Genomic DNA, 27633 nt, shown 5'->3' on the forward strand with positions numbered 1-27633 from the left:
AGCTATCAGTGTCCAGCTACAGGATTGTTTTAAGCAAGTAAGGAGACTGCCATACTGTTGAAAGAATACTGATTAACAAAGACTTGATGTCTCACAAACTAGACTTGTACTTCCACAGTTTTTCATAGGACTGAAAAGATGAGATCATACTGCTATCAACATTGTTTTAACTACCAAATGTTTCCTGTTGACTGTAACATGTGACTGTTTAGAAATAAGGAATAGCTCAACCCAACCTTGGACATAGATCTTTAGTCAGGCCATCCTATTTTCTCTTTCCAGCTTCAGCATCAAATGTTCATTTTGGGCTTTCCTACTTATCCACAGCAATACAAATTTTGGAATCTCTTGCATTTAGTTGCTAAAAAATGTTTTAGATTATTGAGGGTATTTAAATTCTGTACCTAAATTAATGCCCACGAGTGAGTTTTCACTTTATTATCCTTTTTTCATAAACCATGTATGTCTTCACTATGTTGAATATTTTTTCTTATTCTTGTGTTAACACTTTATTTGGGATTCCAGTAACCTCACTAGATTGTATGCTAAGTTTTAGTGTTTTAAACACAATATTCTGATGGGGCACCGGTAGCTTATACCTGTGATCCTAGATACTCAGGAGGCTGAGATTTGAGGACTGTGGTTAGGAACTAGCCTTGACAGAAAAGCCCCTGAGACTCTTTTTGCCAACAAACTACTCAGAGAAAGCCAAAAGCCAGAAGTGGCACTGTGGCTCAAGTGGTAATGCTAGCCTTGAGCACAAAGAAGCTCAGGGACAGCACCCAGGTCCTGAGTTCAAGCCCCAGGAATAGAAAAAAAAAATTCCCAGTGGCTTTTAGACAGGATTTTGGAGCTGCATCACGTGATCAAGCTTGGCATTCATTTAGGCATGAATGGAATTCATTTTCACAAATTCTGAATACCTCTACAGGTTAAAAGCAAGTATGGTGGATTTTAATGACATCTTTAAAAGACACTAGCTTTCATGTTTATTTTAGAAGCTTCTCTGGTCTTCACCCCTTGGTATAACTCTTCAATTTGTAATTGTCATTTTGGATGGAGTTAGTTTATTATCTCCTATATCTCAAAGTGTGCTCTCTCAACATGATGTCTGATATTACACTATCACAGTATGAAGTTAAGTCATAATATTACATTTTCTAGAAACATGAGTGTTTTGTATAAGAGCCTTATCTCTAATTGCAAAGTGATGCTTTTAGAATTGTTAGAAACTAATCAAGGTAAAAGGAATAGTTCCTTATCACGTAGAACTTACATGGCAGAAAGACAGGCTATCAGTGTAGTAAGGGAGAAAGAAGTACTAATATACTTACTTACAAATTGGATTTTGGATCTTAGGGTGTTTTCTTTGAAACTAAAGCTCCACTTCTGGCTTCCTTGTTTCTTTAATACTAACCCAGGTAGACAGAAGGAAGTAAGATCATTGTTTTATACCCTGCATACATTATTTAAAAATTCAGAACAATTGTACCTGACAAGTGTGAGACAAGATACTGCTTTTAAAACATTGTGTTAGCTGGATACTGGTGGTATATATATATGTAATCCTAGCTACCAAGGGTGCTGAGATCTGAAGACCAAAGTCCCAAGCTCAGATCAGACAAGAAAATCTATGAAACTCTTCTCTCCAATTACTCAACAAAACACCAGAAATTGAGCTCTGGCTCAAGTGGTTGAGCCACCAGCTTTGAGCAAAAGTGCTAAGGAACAGTGCCTGGGCCCTGAGTTCAAGAGTAGTACTGGAACAAAACAATAGAAAATAAAACAGAAAAAGAAAAAGCATTGTGCCTAAGTGTATCTATGTTAAGATTAACTCAAATTTTCCAGGGATTTAAGTTATTTTGGAACATCTACTTTGTGTGACTATGTGTTACATCAAGCAATAACAAAACTATCAAAATAAGTAATTAGCATATAATTAGTTTCTAAAAATTGATATTAGGAAAGAATCACAATTCTCTAATCTCCTCCCCCATCTCCTGACTATTCTGCTGAAAGCAAAACTAAAACTTAAACACATGAATTTAATTCCTTGAGCAAAATCAATAAAAACTTCATGTTTCTTTAAAGGAATAGGCTTTAAATTTAAAACAGATAACAAAAACCATGCAAAGAATCCAAAATCCATACTCTATATGCAATAATGTACCTTTTAGCTATACTGCCTCACAAAATTTTTCTTTTGCTAGTCTTTATGGTTGTAAAATTAAATCTCTGCATTCCTTAATAGTTGCCCTGGTTCTTGAATTGTCAGTGAAATGAAATAACTAGTTTATGAAATAAAGGAGTCATATAACTACAATTTAATCAAAATTTTATTTTCCATGTTAACTCCATTTACAATTTATATTTGTATAATGTATTTGATAATATCTAGGAAGGAACATATGTGACTCGATTTACACGCCAAGATTCATGATGAAATCAGAATGTGTTTCTGATAATTCTCTTCCTTGAAAATTGCTTAAAACAGGGAATATGGGTGGGTGTGTGATTTCCTCAGAATTCTTTCATTCAGTGAATGTTTTTTGAGAAAATTATATTGAGCCAAGTAAGCCAGACCAAAAGAAACATAGGTTACATGATTTCCCTGATTTGTAATTAGAATGTGCCTATAAATCTACAACCAAACTCGATAGTAAAAGACAAAAAAATTATACTTGGATATGATAAATTAAACAGGACTCTAAACATTCACACAGTGAGATCAAAGGAGGATATTATTATGAGATCACAAGGGCTCAATATCTATGTGCATGTGATCATACAAAACGATGCTTATCGGGCTGGGACTGTGGCTTAGTGGTAGAGTGCTTGCCTAGCAAGCATGAAGCCCTGGGTTCAATTCCACAGTACCATGTAAACAGTAAAAGCGCTAGTGTAGCTGTGGCTCAAGTGGCAGAGTGCTAGCCTTGAGCAAAAGAAGCTCAGGGACAGTGCCCAGGCCCTGAGTTCAAGCCCCAGGACTGGCAAAAAAAAAATAAAGAAAAAAAACGATGATTATCGAAATGAACTCCAAGAAATGGAAACAAGAGTTTTATTATTTGATTTTGCATTTTTTTCTTCTGTCTTTCACCTTTTGTCGCTGTTTTTGATTTCTGTACCTTTCGTCTCATGTATAAGTTTATCTGATTTAGGGAGGGTAAGAGGAATCACAAAAATGATGGGACAAAGGTGAACTACTTAAGCAGTGATATTCAATAGACACTATGTTGTAAATGAACTATACAACTTGTGGGGGAGGGGTATCAGGAGGTAAAAAAAACTGGAAGAAAACAATGGAAGAGGTGACACTGTTAAAAAAGAAATGTACTCATTACCTGGCTTATGTAACTGTAACCCCTCTGTACATCACCTTTACAATAATTTTTTTTAAAGAAATAATCTGTGCCAAACACTGCTCTAGTTTGGAATAAACATGGTTAACAGGATAGATAAATGCCTCCCTTAAGAAGATCATATTCTTGTAGGGATCTCAATTTCATTTTAAAATTGACCATATAAATAAAGTTTGTAAGTGTGCTATGAAGTAAATATGAGATGCTGAAGAGTTAGTGCTAGGAAGGAGCAGGTTTGGGACAGGAAGAATAATACTAGCCATGTGCAAAATGGTAGAGTTCAGGTATACCTTCTCTCCACTTTGTGACACTATCCTGAAAAGTCCCCAACTGGGTACAATAGTCAAAAAATACGTCATTCTACTTTCTTCTGGGTATATTTTCATTTTTGTTAGAATTATATATTTCAAAAAAAACAAAAAAAAGAATTATATATTTAACAAAAACTTTTATACAGTGCAGTTATGAGAAAAGATGGAAATAAACATAGCCTTTCACTGCCATCAAAATACTGTGGAGAGAAGTCCTGAAGAAAGTGAATCACTATGGTTTAAACAAGAGTTCCTTTTCCTAAGTGGATTTCAATATGAGTCTTAGTGCAAGGACTACAGATTCCAGAGGCATGAAATAAACTGCTAAACTCAAGGTATGCTTAAAAAAAAAAGACTTCTCTGGATGAGTCCAACACATCATAATCTGCACTTGTGAAAGGAACATGGGATATTAAAAGAATACACACCACTCGCTGAAGATCTCTGTCACAAAGATCTGGAGTCCACCACCCTTGGCCCAACTGTCTGATCCATGGTAAACTATCTGAAGGCTTAACCACTAGAGGGAGAAAGTGTGCCTTAGGTGACTGGGAGCCAATGAAAGCAACTCATTAAAAAGACAGGCTTCATGGGAGTTAAATTAATCTCTACTCAGCCAGGGGCAAAGACTATGTCTCAACTATGATAGCTTTGGTAACTTGAGTATGAATCCTTAAGACCTGACAATGGATTCTCTTCCAGCAAAGAATTTAAAAGCTTAAATTATCCTAATTTGATTAGGCTTTTAATGAACCATTTCTAAGAATCCTTATAACTTAGCTGATTCTTCAACATTTAAATTTAGTTTCTAGGAGGGACTTTGGAAACTCAAGGAAGTTATGTTTCCCTTTAAACAATAGCCACTAGGTATTATTAACAACATTCCAATTTCTGAGGTAATTCGAGATAAAAATCTTTGCTGTCCTATGAGATGATTAGAACGACTTGAGAGTTCACTGTTCAGCCTTCCTCAGATATAACTGTAGAATTAATCCTACTTAGATAACTGGAAGACAGGTTAAACATCTGCATTATCAACACATAACTCACAACTACTGTAACTTCTGAAAAGTCATCAGAAAGTTGTAAAGAGAATAAACAATTTATCTCTAGTGAAAATTGGTTAATCTTATTTATTCTAGGGCGCCACTATTTGCAACGACAATAATAATAACCACAACAAAAATGGCACAACTGTTTAAAAATGCAATGTATGACATACACTTTGAAAAGGCAATTCATTCCGGAATTCTAAGAGTAATAAAAGTTGTGGCTTAGCTGGTACTTAAAGTATACCATAAAACGAATTCTTTCTTCACAGCAAAAACCTAAAGACAAATCTTCCCAGACATAAAGTGATGCTTAAGAGTCAGTTGATTTTATTTTCAAATGTTACTTCTCTTTCCTGAGAAGAAGGGGCGGGGGATGAGGAACAAACCAGTAACTATTTCTGGGATTCTTAAAAGGAGTAGGAGGAGGATGGTGGCTGCTCTTACTCCTTCAACATCGATTTTCTTCACAATCTGTGATATGGTTTCTCAGAAATGCTGCTTGGCAGTCCTGATAATTCCATGTGTTTTCAAACTTAACCCACCCAGACTACACAGTTCAGTATTTTCAGCTCCTTTCATTTTCCTTTTCCCTTTAATTATAGAAGTCTCTCTTCCCTCTTCTTGCAAATGTGGTCAAGAAAGATACCAAATGCTACTATTTGTAGCAAGGACATACTTTTTTTTATTTTTTTAAATTCTCACCCCCTTTTAAATAAGGCAGCTGTGATTGATGGCATTGTATGGGAGGAGGGCAACCCTTCCAGGGGTAGTATCAAACTTTTTGAACCCTTCTTGCCTTTGCTTTTGACTCAGGGGCAGGTGGTACATGCCCGGGGATAGAAGAGGGGGGTAAAAAAAGCAAGTAAACACTCTAATTTTAAACCTGCACCGTAAAGCACTTTCAAAATAGTAATAGTTGGAGCTTCGTCTCAGACCTGCATTTCTCTCCCAAGTCCACTCCCGGGGCTCCTGGAGCCCCGCGGGGGTGTCTCAGGCTGTGCGGCGGCGGCGGCGGCGGCGGCGGCGGCGGCGGCGGGGGCCGCAGCCTGCGGGTGGGTGGTGGGTGGGTCCGGGCGCACAGCGACCCGGCCCGGCCAGGGCGCCGCGCAGCAGCGCCCGCAGCTCCGCGCCCCGCTCGGCCTCGCAGGCACGGACACACGCGCGCACACACTCACACACAGACACACCGACACCCCAGTTCCAAAGAAAACTTCCCGCGGCCGAAATGCACCTCCCTTCCCCGTTCCAACCTCTCCATTGCAGCCGGCAGAAAACGTGAGATTTACGGTGACTTCTGTGGAAGTGTGTGTGTGTGTGTGTGTGTGTGCACGCGCGTAAGTGGTGGGGTTCGCGGAGGGGAGCCGGTTACCTGGCCTCGGCCGTGGGGGCGGGGTCCGGGAAGGTGGGGGAGGGGCGGCGGGCTGAGGGAGAAGGGGCGGGGGTGGGGGTGCACCGCAGCCCCGAGAGACAGAGACAGAGAGAGAGCGCGAGAGAGAGACAGAGGAGAGATGGGGGGGCGGGGAGAGAGAGTGAGAGCGAGAAAGAGAGCGCGGTGGGCGCGAAGGCGGGCTCGCGTCGTGGAGCTGCCCGGCAGCCGCGGCGGCGGCAGCGGCACTTGTCCTGTAATCGATTGCCGAGCGCGCCGAGCGGCTGAGCGCGCAGACCCGCGCCCACGCTCCCGCCGGGCCCTCCCGCGCTGGGGCGCGCGCGCACGCCACCCCTCCATATACATTCACAGCCCTCCTCCCTCGCGCGCTCGCGCACCCACTTCACACACTCGCACCGTCGCCTAGCCCTCCCTCCCCCCCGCCTGCCTGCCTGCCTTCCGGCCTGCCTCATCCTCCCCGGTCCCCTTCGCCTTTACTCGTACGCACGCGCGCACGCACGTTCGCGCCCGCCCGCTCGCTCAGTCGCTCGCTCGCTCGCCCGTTCGGGCCCGAGTGTGTGAGTCTGTGTGAGGGGAGGGGGGGGGCGGGGTGAGCCCGGCTCCCTCAGCTCCGCTGGGGCCACCACGGCTGCTGCCGCCGCCGCCGCCGTCGCCGCCGCCGCCGCGGCCAACTCGCCCTCCGCCCGCGGGGCGTCTGCGCGCGAGCCCGGCCGGCGGGGGAAGAGATGTGCTCGGGCTCCGCCGGATCGGTTTCTCGGGGTTTGACCAGCTGTCCCGGGCTAACCCTGCTTCTCGCTGAAGATGGAGGAAGTAAAAACAGGATTACCCTTAGCTACAGATCCACTGCCTTAGTTTCCACCACCCACTGCAGTGCACAAACACACGTTAGGCACAGGAAAGACAGAAGGAAAAGAGAGAGAGAGAGAGAGGACACACTAACAGTAAACACAAACAAAAGGGTGATGGGATTGTTTTACTGCATGCACTGCTGAGGTAAATCTCCGCTTGGCTGGGGTTTTTCTTTTTTCTTTCTTTTTTTTCCCTTCTTTTTCTGTTCTTTCCTTTTTCTTTTTCTTTGCGTGGGGAAGGACAGCTTTTGTTTTATTTGTCTTCGGATTCCTGGGAGATTCTATGAATTCGTGGATGGGTTTGCAAAAAAAAAAAAAAAAGGGGAGGGGGAAGGCTGGGGGGGAGTGTTTTCAAAGTTAAGTGTAATTAATGTGGCATCTCGTTTCTGCACTGTGATGTGATCAGATGACTTGTTGCTGTTAACCAGTAATAATAATAATAATAATCGTAATAGAGGCTTTTTGTTGTTGTTTTTTTCTTCCGTTGGCAGGGATGGGTTGTGGTTCTGATTAGGATGATGATTTCTGGTAAAGGACGCTCAGGGAAATCGGGTTGAAGATGATGTCCTCTGCCTTAATTTATCATCCTCACCCCCCCTCCCCACCCCCACCCCACCTCCTGGCAATCTGTTTCTGGGATGTTTAATCGATTAATCAGTTCTCATCTTCGGTAGCTGTCATGGATTTAGACTTGTTTTCCTTTGTTTTAACTTGAATTCCAAGAAGAAAGATTGGATAACCTGGCATAAATTGCAGCTGTCTAGATAGAAGGTAAAAAAAAAAATCCAGATCCTATTGGGATTAGAAAAAAAAAACCCACCAAAAAACTGGTATGACACATGTAAAAAGGCAGCAGTTAAATCACTTTGACAGGCTCTAGTATGGGAGAAAGCGATGGAATTAAGATTAAATTTGCCTTCTTCGTTTTTTCTTCTTCTTTTTTTTTTTTGCCAGAGGCCAAAAGCAGTCCTGTGAAGTTGGCCTAGGTTCCTTGGCTGGGTTCTGCCTGACTGTCCCTCCCCTCCTGCCCCCCCCCCCCACCTCCCCTTTTTCCTTTCAGTTTTCTTGTCTTAGCTTTTGGTCGATTCTTAAGGAACCGGTGGATCAAGTTTTTTCTCTTCTTGTTAATCGCATTGCTGTGGCACTGACTGACCTCTCTCCCTCTCCCTCCCCTCTGTCTCTCTTTTTTCCTCTTTCCTGAAAGTACGCGGTGCCATTCCTGAGTGACTTTTCCTACTAGACCATCCCAAAGGGACGAGGGGGAGGGGTGGAAGGAGGACGACGAGGAGGAGGAGGAGGAGGACGAGAAGGAGGAGGAGGAGGTGGAGGAGAAGGGGGGTGTTTCTTCTCCCTGATTCCTTGGTTTTGTTTATCAGCCGATCTGTTTGCTGGATTGGGGCTCGGAATGACCCACCTGTAAAGTGCTTTTTCCTTCCTCCTCGCCTTGAACTCTGCAGGGGGCTTGGCTTGGAGGGGGGCCTAGGAGAGAAAGAGAGAGAGAGAGAGGGGGAGCACAAGAAACTTCTTTCTTTCCCTCTCCGTTTATCTTCAGCACGACATTGTCACCTCCTCTTGGTGGGGTTAGAAGAAGCTGAGATCTCCCGACAGAGCTGGAAATGGTGATGAATCTTTTTTAATCACAGGACAATTTCTTTTGTATGTACATTTGTTTCTCATTCTTTTTCCTTTCTTTCCTTCTCTGAGGGTTAATAACCATTTCATTGATGGGGCAGACTTCTTTCGCTTCTCCCTGACGTCTCTTTCTTTTTGATCTGTGTGTTAAATGTGTACATTTTTTTTAAAGAGATAAGCTCAATTGTGTGTGTGTTTTTTAAAAAATCTCTAAAGGAACTGCTCCCATTTGGAAACTTTTTATGTAATCATAATTGAAAGAATTTGATAACCGTACAGCAGGTTGAAATTTAAGTGCGATGTAGTGACTGAGTTAGGAATTTGATCTGATTATTCCATAAAGAAAGTTTTTTTGTATTTTTTTTTTGGGGGGGGGGTTAGAGAGAGTGGTGGTGAAGAAGGGGAGGGGAGGGAGAAGGGAAGTGGTTTTGGAGACAAGAAGTGAAGCTGCCTGTTTTCCAGTAAGTAATGGAGAAATTCCAGGAGCCAGGGCTAAATATACTTAGCGATCAATACAGAAATGGCTCATTGTGAATAATTTAGCTGCTGGGGCAGTGAGAGTTTTGAAACTCAAGGCAAAAAGGACCAGGGCCAAAGGTGGGAAAATAAGTAAAAATTCTCTTCAGGACTTGTCAGTTCTTAAACTTTTTCCTTCACTGAATACAGTTAGATTATTGATCTTTTCATCATGTGAATCAAAGCTAGGGGGTGTCATCTCATACAATTTACTTTTGTTTCTGAGAATTAAGTTCTGTTTTGTGTCACTGGTGCATGAAAATCATCTCCCAAACTTGGAAGAAAAGTAAAAATGATTCCTTCCTGCAAAGCCAAAAGTTTCTGAAATTCTCAAAATCGGAATGCATTAACTAGGTTTGGCATTCCTGTCCAACCAGAGGCTGGCAGGAAATTAAACTTACACTGAACAGGTGCTTACACAGAACTTGGGGTAGGAGTGGGGAAAAAATGTCAATACAAGTCAGAGCTTACCAACCACTGCTGGAGTCTTCAAGACAGAGTTGGGCACTAAGTTTTTTTGTTTTGTTTTGTTTTCTTATGTTTGTTTGTTCTCCCCCTCCCTGTTAGAACATGATGAACCAACTTGCAACAATTGTGAATAGAGCTATCTGTATACTGGGAAGTCCTCAAACTGTAGTGTGATTGTAGGAAGTGGTGAATGGTTAAAAAAGAAAAAAACACAAAAAAACTTAAATCCTGGTTGAAGGTGGCAAATTTCAGAGCTACCCTTCCCATAATTTCCCCCTCTAAAACAAGTAAATTTTGATAAGGAGAGCCCTTCCTTTCTTGCTCCAGCCCATCTCACAGAACACTTATCTTCCCTATCCTATCTCAGCAGGAATCAGATCATTTGCAGAAAGAGTTCAGTGACTTGCAAATGAGCACATACAGTACACTTGGTATGGTTCTTGGGCACAAGTTGCAGTATCAACCTCCACTAACTGCTTGGAGCTTCAAATAAGTAAAGAATTTAATGGCCTATTGGGGAAGGAATCATTGTGTGAAGGGTTTAATCTTTTATCTTGCAGTACTGCACTTTGACTATGGAAACAGAGACTATTGATGGCTATATAACATGTAAGTACTCATTTTTATTAATTTGTTACCATAAAGTTAGTTTCCTATCACCTATATTTTAATGTCCGAATTAAAAGATTTTACTAAGCATTCTCTTCTGTTCATAATTTTACTTGAAATGAGTTTGAAGGAACAACAGCACAGAGCAAAATAAGAAATAAAGAGTTATACTAACTACTATGTAAAATTAATGGGAATATTGAAATCACTCGTGGCTTGGCATAACAACAATTTTTATTAGATTGTTTTTTCTAGTTACTTTAAACTTAGAAAATGTTAGGCTATGTATATATCTACTTATGTGGGGTGTACTACATTTTTATTACTCTGTAACCTAATTTTTCTAGATACATAATGTGAAATAAACTTAGAAAATTTTAGGCTATGTATATATCTACTGATGTGGGGTGTACTACATTTTTATTACCCTGTAACCTAATTTTTCTAGATACATAATGTGAAATAATTAGTTTCAGATATATACATATATATGTTACGAAGCTCTCTTCAAACCTCTAACTTTCTAATAGCATTTTGGAAAATGCTCATGATAGAAACTTTATTTTGACTGTTTTAAGGTAGATGTTAAAACTTATCTTTTTAAACTAAATGATACTTTATGTATTAATATTAATTTCCTTCTCTTTCACAATGTGTTAGTATGTGTGACAGAAAATGCAGGTGTTTTGTTGTTGTTTTTAGTTATGGGACAATTGTGGCTTATGGCATTTCATTCATTTACTATGTGTTTCTAAAAAGTACTACTTTTATCACTTCTCTGAAGGGAAAATATGCTTTACTTAAAAACTTCATCAATGCATGCCACTGTGTGAATGTAGAAAATTTAGTGATTAAATTTTAAGTGCCGATGAATAGAAACCAAAAGATATTATTTTGTGAAAACAGGTGACAATGAGCTTTCACCTGAAAGAGAGCACTCCGACATGGCAATTGACCTCACCTCAAGCACACCCAATGGACAACATGCTTCTCCAAGTCACATGACAAGCAGTAAGTCTGCGTTTTATGATTTCTTTTTTCTATTTCTCTAGAGACAGATTTGAATTTGTTAGATCTGTGGGGTCTGCTCACATGTGGTAGAGCTATTGCTATAGATTTTGCTAAAGAAAGAACAACACAAAATTTATTCCTGTTCATTCTAAGTGAGATAAAACATGAATCTGCTTACTAGTGTGAACTATCCCAAGGTGGCATTTGGGAGCTGGTGCTTACCTGTATCAGGTGAGAGATGTCAGGATTTGCTGGTGATTGTTTTGTCAGGTTTATGTCTGGATTTGTTTTGGTTGTTGGATGAAAAATATGGAAATATGTCAGTTGCAAATAACTATTAATAGTTTGCAAAAAATGAATTTTATATTGCCTTTGTACAAAGCCAAACAATTAGTGGCAAAAATTTAGTGACACTTGCTTCTAAAAAAAACAAAAAAACCAGACCTGAACTTTTTTTTTTTTTTAACTCTAAAGCATTGGAAGTGAAGTATAATTGACTATTTATGGAATTCATTTATATCCATTCTCTAACAGTGTTGAAAGCCTTTTGTTTAAGATTGTCCAGAGAGGACTGAAAAAATTTAGAAGCCTGTTTTTTAGTTTGCAAGTATAGATAGTTTGGCTGTAACTTTTGATAAAGGATCATTTATTGACGTAGTAGTATATAACATGTTGTGAAATAAAAAGAAAAATGTGTATTCTGTGACAGAAGACAAAATCTGATTTGCTTTATGCTTTTGATATGTATATATTCTTGTATAGAAAAGATATCTGATTTATATGCAGATTTATAAAATTTGCAATCTTTTTATTTGAGGTTATATATGAAATACATGTACGTTATCCTCTTTTTTGAAGATTTAAGTTAAAAAACTGAATTATATACTTAATTATGAGCATACTTTAAATTCTGATTTTCTTAGAGAACTTTTCTTTCCATTTACCTCTTACAGCTCAACCTAAGTTACTGTAAATGCACAAGCTGTCTAATTAATAAAGACTGAACTACAAGCAAAATATAAAAATTACTCTTGAATTCATTTTGCAATTCATTAACTTTAAGCTTATTGAACTTACTTTACTTAAAAGCTTTCTTTTTATGAATGAGGAAACCCGAAAATTTTATTCTAAAAGCAGTCCTGTAAATTCCTTTATCATGTAGGAAGGACAATGTTGTTATTGAGTGACTATATGTTGTATTATATTGATAATCCCTTACAATGAATAGATAATACCATTAATCTTGTAGATCTTATAGCATTAATTTATTATTTTTCTTGACTTGATAAGTTATACTACTGTAATGTACACCTAGACTTTTTGCATGTTACATTTAATATTATGAGACATTGGGTAGAATGCGTTTTTATATTTCAGAAACCTTCCCACATAATGTCTTAATGAGCTAAGATTGATTTTTTGTGTGGTTTCTATTTGTTAAATATTTAGCTATTGGCTTTAGAAATGTAACATAGTGTGTAACTTAAAGACTTGTTTCTCAATCCTCATCACCTCTGGAAAATGCATCAGGAAAATGCTTGTTAAATAATTATGCCCCTTGTATTTGTATTTGTGAATTTGATTCTGCTTTTGTAAGTATTTGCTTCAGCAAGGCAGTTCATTCATCTTTTAATTACAAACAGTAATAAAAGTATAAGCATGTTTAATGTGAATAAGTTTAGAACATTTTGATGTCAAAGCTTTTCTCACCCAATGACAGCAAACCTAGGTTTGATAAAGAATTCGTTGTTTTAAAATTTACTAGCTTGTGGCAGTTTCATATTAGTACCATTTTTGGCTAAGCAAGTGTTTTCAAGTTCTTTTCCAAGGAGTTCAGGTTAAGTATTTTGGCTCCCACTTCAGAGCTGTCTGTTGCATCCTTTATGTAGCCTCTATTTACAGTATCTAGGTTACCCACTTAGGTGTTAGATGGAGAAGATACCCATTTTTTCCTCTCTGTTAGATCTAGGAGAATATCAGCATTTTTAGATTGCCTAAGAAAATAGAGGGAGAGACTCTTGTCTGTTAATTACAACAGGGACTTGGAATTGGTTAGGCAGATTTTGTTGTTTTTACTTGGAATCGTGTTGGGGTGTATAGGACCTGAAAAATCACTTGTGTCTGAGATCACTGGTTTTGCTTATTCCTCTTCACACACACACTCTTGCCTTAACAATATCTTCAAATTTACCTCCTGTAGGGCTACTGCTTTCAAAATGAAATTGTGATTAAAGCCAAAAGTAAATGTGAATAGAATAAGGTAGATTCTAGTAGCAGGAAAGAGAGGTCTATGTGTAAAGGGGAAAAGAGATATTTGAAACTAGTTCAGAAGAAAATAAAAGGAGTAAAAACCTTTGACTTTTTAAGCAGATATTCTGGATTTAAGGACAGAATGAGCAATGCATAATAGCCCATTTATTTTGACTTTAGGAAAGTGGACAGTATTACTGTCAGGTCCTAGACATTTGTTTTTGGGTATTTTTTGACTAGTCCAAGAAGAAGGGCATTTGTACAACTTGCTTCTAGCTATTGTGTAAAAAAAATAATGACAGCAGTTATCATTATCTGACATCGCTAGAATAGCGTATTGGTGACTTGGGAGAGAGCTGAAAATGTTATAATACCTGACAGTTTGGGGTTTTAAAATTCAGCGTATAAGATAACCTTCAAAGAAGAGGTATTAGTGGTCCTAACGTTTTATAATGACTACTTCCTACATTTCAGAACATGTTTTCTTATAGAACTCTGACTTTTTTTTTTTTTTCTGAAATGAAGAGTTCTTTGAGAAAAGGCTGGGCACTATTGCCTAAGATCATTAGTGTCCATATTGAATTTGCTGACAATGTCCCGTGTCAGAGAATGACAGCATATGCCTTGATGGCTCCTGGAAATACACAGTGTTAAGTGATTTTAAAAATAGAATTCTAGAAGTTATGAATCTAAGATAGACAACTCAGACAGAACAATATAAATGTAATTCATTTTCTGTTATGGCTTATAAGATGAAACAGTGTGATTCCTTCTATTTGTGGGTTATCTTATTTTCAGTTCTTATATAGTTGTTTGAGTATTGGTTTTAAGCTGTTCTTCATCTGCAGATGACTATTTTGAAAATATTTTAAAGTTCAAAATTTGTAAGTAATTGTAATTTCCTTACACCTATTTTTATAATGCCAATTAGTAATTCTTTGTTGTAGGTGAAGTTACTTAAATAATATATAAAAAGTATATTCCGACACAGAATTTGTTTCCATTCCTTTAAAATTCTTAGGTGGATCAGTTGTGCAGTCACTATTATTTATCAGTTGTTTGATGGCCAGGTGGCATGTAGGGAATTGGAAAAGCAGTAATTCTAGTTTTGCAAGACTCTGACCAATAATCAGGTCAGAGAATCTAGTGTATTCTTTTCATAGTGCTTCACATTCATTTCTTTTCCCTAGTTTCCATTTGTAGAACCTTGAGAAGCAGAAATGTATTATGATTTCTATTTTTCATAGGTGGAAATGAAGGTTTAAAGAAATCAACTGACTTCATTGTTGTCTTAGCAGAAAGACAATGTTTGCAGGGTTGGGACAAAAAGCTGGGATATTCTCTTGTGGGTTAGTTAGATAACTGGTGTCTCAACAATGCCATCCTCTGAAGGCGTCTGCTGTGTTGAACCCAAATGGATGTTTTATTCACAAAAAATAGTATTACAGAAATAGCAGTGTTGTTAGGAGGGCGGAGTGATATCAGTTAATCTTGTCAAGCCCTGTTCTAATGCTCTTTTCAAACTACAGCTTATAATATAGGACTCACTGGCTTTCTGAGTTGTCTTCTATAGCTTAGTTTGGCAGTCACCGTTGGTTGGATTTCTATGGGACACACCCTAATATAACACCAGATGGACTTGATTTATGATCTAGCTCAATTTGGAATCATGGTGCCTTGATTTGTACTTTATATTTGGTTCTTGTTGAAAAGAAATTAAAACAACATTGAAGTTTGATTTGACCTCTTCACACCTATCAGAGACTATGTCACATGATTGTGTATCAAAAGAAAAAGAAAGGAGAAAAGGAAACTTCATGGAAGTCTATATTTATATAAGTAATTAACAGTATAATGCTACATTTTTGAGCTTCCATCCGTACATGACTACTCTGTCTTTGTAGGGTTCATAAAAGTAGAAATTAAAGTCTGTCTTTAAAAACTAACTAAAAAAACAAAGCAACTTACTGTACATTATCTTCATCTATCTTTTCCTATATCTGTCTTTCCTGATGGAAATACTTCTTTTAATTTTAATGTAATATAATTTATTAGATTCTATTGGGAGTCTCCTAGTAAGTTATAATGAATTAAGATCTCTAAATATAATATTCTCTACTAACTTACAATACTTTAATACATACATACATACATACTACATATGTGTATGTGTGTATGCATGTATTTAGCAGTGCTTATATAATGAATATATACATAATTAGGTGATACTTTACTTTTTTGAATTAATTGAGGTTCAGAATCTTGCTTTGAAATAGGTAAGGAATATTTTGGAATTTTTTTCCCCTTAACTTTAAACATTGTAATCACTACTCAATTGCTAGGAGTGAGCATAATTTGTTTAGGGAGCCTAGGATGCTGCAAAATGTGCCAAATGTTTTCTATGTTATTTCAGGCGGGTAAATAATTTCTTTATTTTATAATAGAAAACTGATTGTAACACCTTGGTACATCACTTTGACTATAAATAAATAAATTAATAATAGAAAAGGACTTGGGGTTTATACCAAACCATGTTAGAATTCTTGATTTGCTACTAACTTGTGTGGAACTTTGACATTTTGCTTCACATTTCTTGGCTCCAATTTCCTCATCTGTAATTTGAAAGTAACCAATACCAGCTCCAATGGGCTTCTGTGAGGTTTAAATGAGACAGTACATGGAAAATGCCCAGCACAAATTCCTGCCATCCAAAACCCAATAAAATGATCACTACTGCTATTACTGAGTTATTTTCTACATACCTGTGACTCATAAGAAAATGGGTTTGTTTTCAGATCCAGATTTGTTTGAAATCTACTTCTTTTGCTCTTGGTTTCTTACTGCATAGACCCTTGGGATAGAGTTAAGGTAAAGCTGAAAAAAATATATAGTATTTAACGCATACATCAAGAGTTAAAACATCTATTAAGAGTTTTTCTGTATGTTGGGTTTTTAAAAATTGGATCTCAGTGGTCTTGAATAAAGTTTTGAATTCATGCAAAGAAAATCATCACTGATCCTTGGTATTCCCAGGACTCCAGTCATTAAGGTGGAGTATATTGGGCATATTGAGAATCAGTTCATTCCCAGGGAGTTCACATTTAAAATTTAATCTCATTTGATGCTTTTGAGAGTGCCACAAGTCCTTATGTGATGATATGTCATTATTTTGTAGGCCTCATTGTTACTTATGCATTTGGGGTGGGGGGGTACTAGTTTTAAGTGTTTTAAATTTAAAGTAATTTTAAAATATGATTATTCATTTTAGGCATTTTGTTGTATCATTCTTGTTGATTAATTCAGCAAATGTTTTCTTGTGCCAGGTACATGGAAGGGAATCCAATGGTAGGCCATACTTGTCTAGGAGCTCATGCTTTGGTGGGACAGACACATCTGAACAGGTGTAATAAGCTCATTATCATGATTATTATAGGAGTGAGAGGTGGTACCAGTTTGGGGAGAGTTTCTAGAGGGAGAGAATTCTTTGCTTGAAAAGTAGTAATCCGTAAGGATTTAGAAAAAAGGAAGAGGGCTTCTTCAGTAAATGGTATATTCGAAATGAGAATTTTGACATAGCACAATATTCTGGGAAATTTAAGCAGGTTGTCCTGTAGGAATTATAAGCTAATGATGATTCCGAAGGGGTAATGAGTGCAGGTAGACTGTACTGTATGAAAGGGAACTTACTTGGCTTTCATTGTCAGGAGAGCTCAGTGTGTGGACAGAGCAAGTCACTTCAATTTTTTTGATTGATATGGATGACACTAGTTGCACTGTGGTGATAAAGGTGTGGATAGAATAGGAAGCATTCTAAATTCAGGAATACCTTCATCAGGGTCTGTAATGATTAACCAGTCATGAGAGCTAACAATAGTGGAGATAAAAAGGAAGAGAAAGATTTGGGTGACATTTTCCAGTGGATAAGATTTAGAAGAGTTAAGGATAAGAAGTTAAGGATGATGAGGCCTAAATTAGTGGTGACATGGTGTTAGGCTTTATCAGCAAAGGAAGGAAATACTGGAGCAAGTTTCCAGGAAAAAACTTGGTTTAATTCAAGATTCTATGAAGCACTGTAAAGTAAACTTTTGAAGATCGCATCAGTAGGTAGAAAAACTAAATTGAAGTTGTGAAATTTCCTAATAAGTGAAAATTAGTATGTAGCTTCTGTTTCCACTGCATTGCTCCTCTATTGCTTTTAAAATAGCTTAGTACTTCTTAAAAATTTACTCCTTAGTAATTATTAGCATTTTATCAGTGGCCTATTTCCTCAATTACCTCCATTCAATCAAATTCTATATAAAAATAGATAAGCACATGCTTTAATAAACCCCCTTTTTAATGGATTTTATGCTAGTTTTTTTATACTTGTTTCAAAAGTTGAGTTAATTTGTAAGATTGACTCACTGTCTTTTTTTTAAATAAAATACGCTAGTCCTTCTCTTTAAAATTGTTGTAGTAAATTTAATGTAATTTTATGATTTTGTTTTTAAAAGGTCATAAGTCTAATATATACTATCTATTCCAGCCTTTCTACTCTAATGATTTCTCTTTATTTAGTAACCTGTCTTTATAAATAAACATGTAATGTACATGAATAGTTTGTTAGCTAAATGCCACCCTCTTCTGCCACTTAAGTAGTCAAGGAATTTAGTACTGTAGTCTACAGCCTTTTTGAAAATCTTGAGATAAATATACAGACAATATATCTATGTATATATATGCACATATATAAATACATATATACACATAGATGTATATATAATATTAAGATGACTTGGGAAAATCTTAATTTAAAAAATTTTAGTATTGTGCATATTAGTAAAATTACTTATTGCAGAAAGTAGTATAGCAAATGCCTTAATTAATATACCTACTATCTTAGAATATCTATTATAGACTTTCATTTTGAAAGTGTAGGCTCTAATTACCTAAGACATCATCAAATGCCAACTGAATGTTAATGATGAAAATACTTCTGAGCTTTTTTGTTTATGGAGATTCAAAACTCTCTAAAGAGCTACTTTTCGTCTTTGAATCACTGATCCAGCAAATATTTATTGAACACTTACTTTGTGTGATGCACTGCTGGTGTTGAGTGCAAATGTATGTTTGAGTTATTTTGAAAGGAAGGATGTTATCGTCAAAGATCAAAATGAATTGATGTTTTCTGTGAGTTCATAATGCTGCATATAGCATTTAGGAGTAAATAGGTGTGTTGTGAACACTATGATATATGTTTATTATAGGTACATATTTTGCTTCTCATGGTTTACCTCCCAACTGTTTTTGCATTTATAAATCTAAAGATGCAAATGAATGATGACATAAGTAAAAGGATAACTGGCTATTCAGATATTCCATAGGCTATCGTACAATGAATTTGCGTATAATACTGGATTTAATCCTCATCTTTCCAAGTTTCAAAACTTGATTTGTGGTATAGTTCTAGTGAATCTTTTTATCAGAGTTGACTCCAATCAAATGAGTTTACAAAACTGATATTTAAAGTCAGAATGACATTGTAAATTTATGCTTTGGTTAAAATGGAAAAAAACCAACAACCCTCAAAGCTTTAAGCAACTAACTTAGGGTCCGGAACGTTATAATTGGCTTAACTAGATTATTTTGCTCTTGAGAAAACTTATGTGGGTAATCAGAGAAGGGTATTCGGTGCGCAGAATCTGAACAACGAAAAAAGTTATCTAATTCAAATGTTTAATGCCCCAGTGTGCACAGCATTATAACGGAGGCAGCCGTTGTCCTTCAGTCCAGTTCCCTCTTTTCTCATGAATGTGATAGATTTAGACTCCCTAGGTCTAGTCTACTGAGATTTTTCTTTTCTTTTCACCTTCCTTGGCTCATTTCTGTATTCAGTCTTTAACCTACGTTAAAACAGATAATCAGGTTGCAACCATTCTTGCAGGAGTGGAATCCTTTTCTTTAAAGTACTTAAATTCCTGTTACAAATTTGTTAAATATTGATTTGTTATAGCTTAACTCTAATAGTCTTGTAATTCTTTTAATGAATACCTTAACTACTATTTTCATACATTCAAGCTTCCTTTCATATACCTGTTTGCCAGGTGATTCAGGTCATCAGCAATTTAAGAGGTCTCATTGTCCCCCAGGGATCTGTAAGATTATTATTTAAATAGCTCTTAGGTTTTCTGATTCTATGCCATCATATTTAGTGAATCCAAGGCAATATTATAATACTGACTTTCATGCAGCCACCGTTGTCATCTCCATTATACTACTATATGTGGTACATGGAGAATTTACAGATTGAATTCTACGTACTTGTAATTTTAAGCAAATTCTCTATTACTTACTTAAAATTGTTTTTAGTAGCAGGTACATGATGAAATGCTTCAATTAACTTTTCATATGCACTCCAGATATTTCAAGGAGCATATAATTAATCAGCGTAAAGTCACGTTCTAATACATTAACATTCTGGGTGTCTACACCTTTGACATTTTGTCATTGCTCTCTTATTATCATCAAAGCTGTTACACCTGACGATATCATGTCAACCTACATCTTCTTGTCGAGACATCAGATATAGGGCTTGGTGATGTTTGGAGGGTGTATTTCATTTTAACAATTTTAGTTGAATTTACATTGGGAGTTTCTGATTGAGTTCTAAAGAGTTATATCTACTATATACAACATGACCATTTTCATAAAGATCCTTCTCTTGTCTTTTTAAAAACACTATTTTTAATAAGCAATATTTATATACACAAATATATTTCTCTTGAAAAGGATATCTTAAGAATCTTTTAATCAGACATGTCAATGTTTTCATTATTCAGATGGACTTATGTAGACTGCTTTATATTTAACACACTTGTCACTGTTTAGATGGCAAGTGCATATCTGTAATTTTTAGGACTGAGGGTTTATATTCCTGATTGTGAAAGATCCATTGATCTGTGTTAGCAATAATTGGTGGATTGTTTGTGGAGGCTTATATGTGTAATCCTAGCTACTCAGGAGGTACAGATATGGAAGATCTAGGTTTAAGGCCAGCCTAGGCAAGAAAAGGTAACTAGAATCTATCTCCAAAATAAGCAGCAAAATCCAGGTTGGAGGCATGTCTCAAGTATTAGAGCACCTGCCCAGTAAGTATGAGACCAATAATACAAACCCTGGAACCCTGGTACTACAAAAAAGGAAAGGGGAAAAAAGAATAAGGAACAACCATTGATGAGATTATTCATTTATTATTTAAAGCTTGGCAATTTGGCTGCTTAATAAGAATTTTTAGTGTCAAAAATAGGTGGTAGCTAGTAAATAGGTAGTAGTACTTGATCATTTGGGGATACTGTCTTAAAATTACACATGAAACACTCTAATGTTACAATGTTAAATTTTCACAAAATATTTGAAAGCTGCAATCGATTCTTCTTAGATATCACTGTGACCTAGGGGGAGAAAAGAAGCAAATATTGTCTGTGAATCTGCTCTTTTCACACTGTCAAAACAGGATTTGTACTCTGTTCTCCTGTCTGAAACACTGACAAAGCAATAACCTAGTGGCAATTTTTGTATTTGGGATTTTGGAAACTAAAATAAACAAGGAACACCTACCCCCAGGAAAATTAAATTATAAACAAACTATATATATAATAATAATTTGATACATATATCAAATAATATGATATATGATATCTATCATAATTTCACAGTAAAGCTGTTGCCATAAAAGTTTTGATGAATTTGGATGGTTTTAGTTGGTTTCATTGTTTTATAGTGGCTAGTAACAAATCTGAAGAGTCTTTTCCAAAACCCCAAAAACCCAAATCAAGAGAACCTGGGTAACTAGACAATTGATTTCATATAATCACCTGCAAGATAATGCTACTTATATTTTTAAAAGTGTGTGCATGTGTTTGAGAATGTGTATGTATGTAATAAGAACAAAGATAACAGGGAAATATCAAACTTTTGACAGTTTTGTGATATGTGTAACAAAGAAATCTTAATCTGTTATTCTAAATAGTTCTGAATTTCAAGATTTCTTGCAAAGAATGAATCCATATATTGCTTGAGCGACTAACAAAAAGTGAATTTAGTTAGCCATCTTTTCAAAGAAATTATGGAGCTCTGATCTGTAAGGGAAATAATCATGGTTCTGTTCCTGTCAATTTGTCTTTGACGATGCAGTGATGTAGGCATGAAAATGGACAACTGACATTGAGGATAAACACCTAAATCTGAGGTAATTTCATAAACAAATATTATGCTTATTTATTAAACGTTATTTTATATTTATTTACAGTTTAAGATATTTTCTTTATCACAATAACACATCAGCATTTCCAGAGAATGTTATATATTCTAATTAAATATGTATGATATTCATTCATAGTTTGTGATACTCTAAGTTTAGTAATGTACACATATTGTTAATATCACATCTAACAGTGCCAGCCAAGAAATTGTATCATTATAATAGCAAAAGAAATTTGAGTGGAAAGAGTTAAAACTTACGCTTAGATTTTTCTGCTCTATCTTCTAGAGGATAATCAAATTTACTTAAAAAAAAAAGCATTTGTCCATGCTCATTTCCATTAATTCAAGATTTCATTGAGTGTTGCTAATTCTTTTTAATGTTAAACACTTAAAAAGAAGCTGAGAGATGGCAGCTAAAAGAAGGGCTAGAGGCATGACTCAAGTTATAGAGCCATAGCCAAACAAGCAGGCCAAATGAGGGTGATGCTTTGAGTTCAAACCCCAGTACCACCAAAGAGAGAAAAGAAAAAAACAAAAAATAGTACAGTCTCCTGTATTTTGTTAATGGAGTAAGACCTACCTGGGAAAATGATTTTAGACATTTGAAAAGGAAGAACAGAGGTGTGAAGTGTATAGAATACCCATCAAAGTAGCTCAAGAAACAATCTGAGCAGCCGATGGAATTGATAGTGAAAACCGCTGACTCTGGAGGTCTAGTGGAGAAGAGCAAAGGGCAAATGAAAATAGAGCTCTTGTGTTCCTTTTTGTCTTTTCTTAAAATATATAAATAGAGCTGGCCACCAGTAGCTCATGCCTGTAATCTTAGCTTCTCCTGAAGCTGAGATATGAGGATTGTGTTTTGAAGCTACCCCAGGCGTGAAAATCTGTGAGATACCTTTTCTTCCTTGTTGGTCATGGGGCTTGAATTTAGGGTCTGCGCACTGTCCATGAACTCTACCACTTTGATCCAGTGCCACTTCTTGGTTTTCCTGGTGATTAATTGGAGATAAGAGTCTTATAGACTTTCCTGCCATGGCTGGCTTTAGACTGAGATCCTCAGGTCTCAGCCCTCTGAGTAGCTAGGATTACAAGCGTGAGTCACCAGTGCTCAGTCTGTGAGACTCTTCTATCTCCAATAAAAGAAGAACTGTGGCTCAAGTGCAACTGAACTAGCCTTAGCATGTGTGTACATGCATGCACCTGCATGCGCATGTGTGGGCGTGCACACACACAGAGTAAATAGAGAGAAATCAAAATTTTTAAGTCAACCATAGAAGCTTCCTGCCTGAATGGTAATTATGGCAAGAAGATAAATGTGGTAGAAGGCAAGCGAATAGGCACTGGGCTCCAGTGAAGAACACTATAGTTCTTCAGCTACTTGAAAGCTAGAAGATGAAGGTAGATTAAATTGGAAAACTGGGGTCCTACGTCTTGAGCCGGGAAAAACTAATAGGTTTAAAGCCAAATGAAAGTCTGTACTGCTGAGTTTTTTTCCTCCTTCAGTACTGGGTCTTGAACTCCAAACTCAGGGTCTTGTGATTGCTCAGTTGCTCTGCCAGCTCTTTTTGTGTTAGGTTCCCTCATACCTCCCTCAGGTAGGGTTTTGCTTTTGGTCCTAGGGTTGGCCTTGGACTAGGATTTTACTTGTGCCTTTAAAAAAAAAATCTGAGATTACAGACATTTGCCACTGGCCCACTGCACCAACCCTAAAATAGCTTGTTTTAATGAACCAGTGCTGTTACCAGTGGCCACCCTAGACTCATCTGTTGTCTATATCTATTTTTTTCTTTGTTTGTTTTTGCAGAGCTGAGGACTGAAACTCAGAGTCCTATACTTACTAAGCAAGTGTTCTACTGAGCTAAATTCTCAACCCCATACTTTTATCTCTTGTATAATACTATAATACAGTCCATGTTTTATGTGAGTTATACTAATTGGTTGTACTGTGAAATTGTCATGATTCCTGAAATGTTGGTCTTGCCCTCAGTAGTCATTTTACTTTACTTTAATCAGAAGAACACTTGGGGAGATTAAGAAGAACATAGATCTAAAGGAGACTAAGAACAGTCTCCACTTTTTCCCACCTCCCTTTTGTGAGATGTCAATGAAAAAGGAACCTGGTACTGAACAGAAGAGATGTTTTCTGAGGTGTTGCTTTATCATATCCTTCTGGAAGTGTCTACTACATGGACACTGAGTATTTAAAAGATTTCCTCATCATTCTTTCAGAAATTTACAGTGTCCATGTTGGCTTTTATTTTATTTGCTGAAATAGAACCTTATGATAATATTCAGCAAAAATCTATCAGACAGATGAAGTTTACACGTGTTTTATTGTTTCTTGAAGAAATGGTTTGGTAACCTCACAAATAATTAAAAGAAACAAGATGAGGGTATATAAGTAATTTATTCAACAAGCTGTTTATTGAAACTGTTTTTAATTCCATTTAAAGTAATATTATGTTTGTAATATTCATCACACAGAATACTTTTACATCCTGAATAGAAAATATATAATAAGACGAGCTTGGTGGGTTAGTGTGGTCCATGCCTATAATCCCCGCTGTTTGGGAGGAAGAACGGTCTGCACAAATGAATGAGACGCTATTTGAAAAGCAAACTAAAAAGCAACAGGACTGGAGGCAGGTTATCATAAGCTTAATATTTATTTAAGCAACTGCAGAGTAATCTGCAATTTCTGATAATACCTACTGTTATATTTCCTATTGGACAATAATATGTAGGTTTAAAAGTTATGGTATTGAGTATGGTTTTTCTTTCCTTCATACAAAACAACTCCTCATAATCAATAGGTATAAATGTTTCATCTCTTGTAATCTTAGCTCTATTTGTAAAATGGGCATATTAATATCTGCTTGTCAAAGAAATGAAGAATATGCAAGGTACTGCAGACAGAATCTTCAGAATGATGACTAGCACATTAAAGTAACCAGATGATAGTTATTATTAGATTTAAAAAGTTGAAAAAAGCTGAATCAATAGCAAATCATACAATCATATTAAATCAGGTATGGATACAAATATATAAATGTCAAATAGTCTAGTGGAGGCACATGGTTTTAGTCTACTGTTCATTAACAACAATTTTAAAAAGTAGTCTGAAGTTTTGCCTGAAAACTTGATCGAGCATTCTGATCACTTGTTGAATATTTCTACTTCTTTGTCTTTGGATACTGTCAGATATATGTAGTCATAAATTTTGTTTGAAAAGAAGTGTGTGGGCTAGGAATATGGCCTAGTGGCAAGAGTGCTTGCCTTGTATATGTGAAGCACTGGGTTCGATTCCTCAGCATCATATATATAGAAAAGGCCAGAGGTGGTGCTGTGGCACAAGTGGTAGAGTGCTAGCCTTGAGCAAAAAGAAGCCTGGGACAGTACTCAGGCCCTGAGTCCAAGCCCCAGAACTGGCCAAAAAAAAAAAAAAGTGTGTGTGCAGATATAAGGCATTTATTAATGCTGTTGAATTTGAAATAATTACTGCAGAAATGAAAGTAAAATTGCCTAATTAAAGCAAATCACAACTAAACCTGCTTTGTTTGAGGGAGAACTACATGGTAATTATGGACTGCTAATGCATTTCTTTTGAAGATGGCAACTGGAAGATGCTTTTGGTGGCAGTGTATTGCTGTATAGTCTATGTACCTCCTCTCCCACGATGGCTTCTGTTTAGCATGAACTTGTTCAGTAGTATGCTAGACCTGTTGGTAAATGAATTTCTGATAGCCTCTGAAATTTTACAAATTTCGATACTCAATGGTGTTGTATGTTTTCTAGGTCAAACTTTTTACAGACACCAGTAGTATCCTCTTATTTTTCTCTTATTTGTTTAAAAATCAAGGAGAAAACAATATCTTTCCAGAAGACTTCCCAGTAGAGCACATATCACAGCTTGAACTTTTTTTGGATTTGATCTTTTGCTTCTAGTAGTTTCTTCTTCAAAAGTGTTACAGTTTTGTTTTTTTTTAAATCACGTCCCATTTCTTTTCCTCATTAGGTGGGTTCTTTTCTTGAAGCTTATCTTTTTTGTAAATTGGAAACTGCTTGAGGGTAGAGAAAATGACTTTCTAATCTCTGTAGCCTTGAGGATAGCAGATGGAATTAGGCTGTCACCAAACTCTCTGGGTTTGAGTCTGGGCTACAGTTATGTAGTAGTCTTCCTTTCTTTATTTGCAATAGATAAAAAACAAACAAACTACCTTTGGTGTTTGTCTTTTGGAGTTCAGAGGACCAATAAAGTGACTTTAATAAAGCTTTTCTCACAGTGACTGTGAGAAGAAATGATGAAAAACAAAACTACTTTCTCACTTACATAGAACCTGTATAGTCTTATTCATAATAGTCTCCTAGTTAAGAATGTTGTCTATTAATTTTGTAATACATTATGAGTTAATATATATTGATTATCTGACTGAATCCATTAGAAACCTATCACAGTTATTCTAGAAATTATTTATTCAGGTTACTCACCAATGTGGTCGCTTGAGTTATGTCATTGGTGGTGATAATTCCAGTGATCAAATCATCTACTTATTCTTGCCCACAAGCCAGTGTTAACATAAACATTCTGCTTAGCTCAAGTTTCCACTTTCAACTCTCCTCAATGCGCATTCAAGCAGAATACTATGTTGGGCTAAAAACTTAATGTACTTGAAAACTTCACAGGGCTTCAGAAAAATACATTTTTCAACCAGTATCATTCTAGAATATATAGGTGGATTTTACAGGAAAAAAAAAGAACTTTTAATGATATAAAAGAGTTTTGATGCATTATATCAAGGCATTCATTCACACACTATGAGAAAGGATTAAAATTCACATCAGACAATTTTGTTGTTTATGTTATAAGAAGTAGGGCATAAGAGGTAGAAACATTTACAGTTACAGAGCCATTGTTGTTATTCTTTAAACTAACAATCTTTCTAATTACTCTGATTATTTAGAAACCTTAGAGTCAAATGGCACATCCTTGAAACCTTTAGACATTTCTATTTATGACAAATTAGGAACCTAGACCTCAATTTTCATATAGCACTTGTGCTAATTATCACATTTTCCCATGATGTAATTATTATAATAGTACTTTGGAGATATACAATGTTTATAAAGAGACCCCCCCCCCATGCAGTTTAAGCCTTTCTTGAAATATTGCTTATGTGTACATAAACAATGTTCAGACAATTTGGTAGGTAAGCAATCATTGTGTAGCATCACAAATATTTGTTTATAATTATTCTTATAGTTTCAAAAAGTAAGTCTGTGTATTCAGTATCTTTGACAATACTAAGTCCTCTCACTGTCTGTTTACCTTTCTCCCTCCCCCCTCCTTTTTCTTTCTTTCTCTTTCTTTTTCTTTCTCCTATCATTCTTTCTTCCTCTTTCCTCTTCCTTCCTCCCTCCCTTCTTCCCTTCGCTGGGAATTGAATGTAGAGCCCGAGCATTGTCCCTGAGCTTTTTTTGCTCAACACTATTTTTCTGCTACTTGAGTCACAGCTCTACTTGTGGGTTTTTGATCATTAATTGCAGAAAAGAGTTTAATAGAATTTCCTGTCTGGCTGACATTGAACTAGGATCCTTAGATCTCAGTCTCCTGTGTAGCTAGATTTACAGGTGTGAGCCACCAACACCCTATTTGTTGTTTATTTATTTGTTTGTTTTGCCAGTACTGGGGCTTGAATTCTGGGCCTCGAGTTTTCATTCTGCTATTTGGCTCATAGCTGGCACTTTAGCACTGGAGCCACATTCCACTATGAGTTTTTTGCTATGACTTCAAGATGAAAGACACCTTCAGATTTTTCTGTCCAGACCAGCTCTGAACAATGTGATCCTCAGATCTCAGCTTTCTGAGTAACCAGAATTATAGCCACAAACCAAAGTTCCTTCTTTCCTCTTCCTCCTCCTCTTCCTCAACCATGCTAGTACAAGGGCTTG

At 36.7% G+C, this 27633-nt stretch overlaps 1 protein-coding gene across 7 annotated transcripts in view; it reads left to right on the forward strand.

Moving 5' to 3' along the window:
* Window positions 1–5894: 5894 nt before the first annotated feature.
* The window catches only part of Ikzf2 (IKAROS family zinc finger 2), a 156087-nt gene continuing 134348 nt past the window's right edge, over window positions 5895–27633 (forward strand). For 2 of the 7 annotated variants that reach the window (XM_048344817.1, XM_048344824.1), the window contains exons 1-3: window positions 8293–8576; window positions 10134–10182; window positions 11089–11193. In XM_048344817.1, the coding sequence (XP_048200774.1) occupies window positions 8574–8576; window positions 10134–10182; window positions 11089–11193 (157 nt within the window). In that variant the 5' untranslated portion in view covers window positions 8293–8573. Of the gene's footprint in view, window positions 5998–6888; window positions 7103–8292; window positions 8614–9030; window positions 9051–10133; window positions 10183–11088; window positions 11194–27633 lie in introns of those variants that run through there. The other 5 variants (XM_048344820.1, XM_048344818.1, XM_048344821.1 and 2 more) reach the window with 5 other exon arrangements.

This window comes from Perognathus longimembris, chromosome 4 (assembly GCF_023159225.1).
Source record: "Perognathus longimembris pacificus isolate PPM17 chromosome 4, ASM2315922v1, whole genome shotgun sequence".
Lineage (NCBI taxonomy): Eukaryota > Metazoa > Chordata > Mammalia > Rodentia > Heteromyidae > Perognathus > Perognathus longimembris.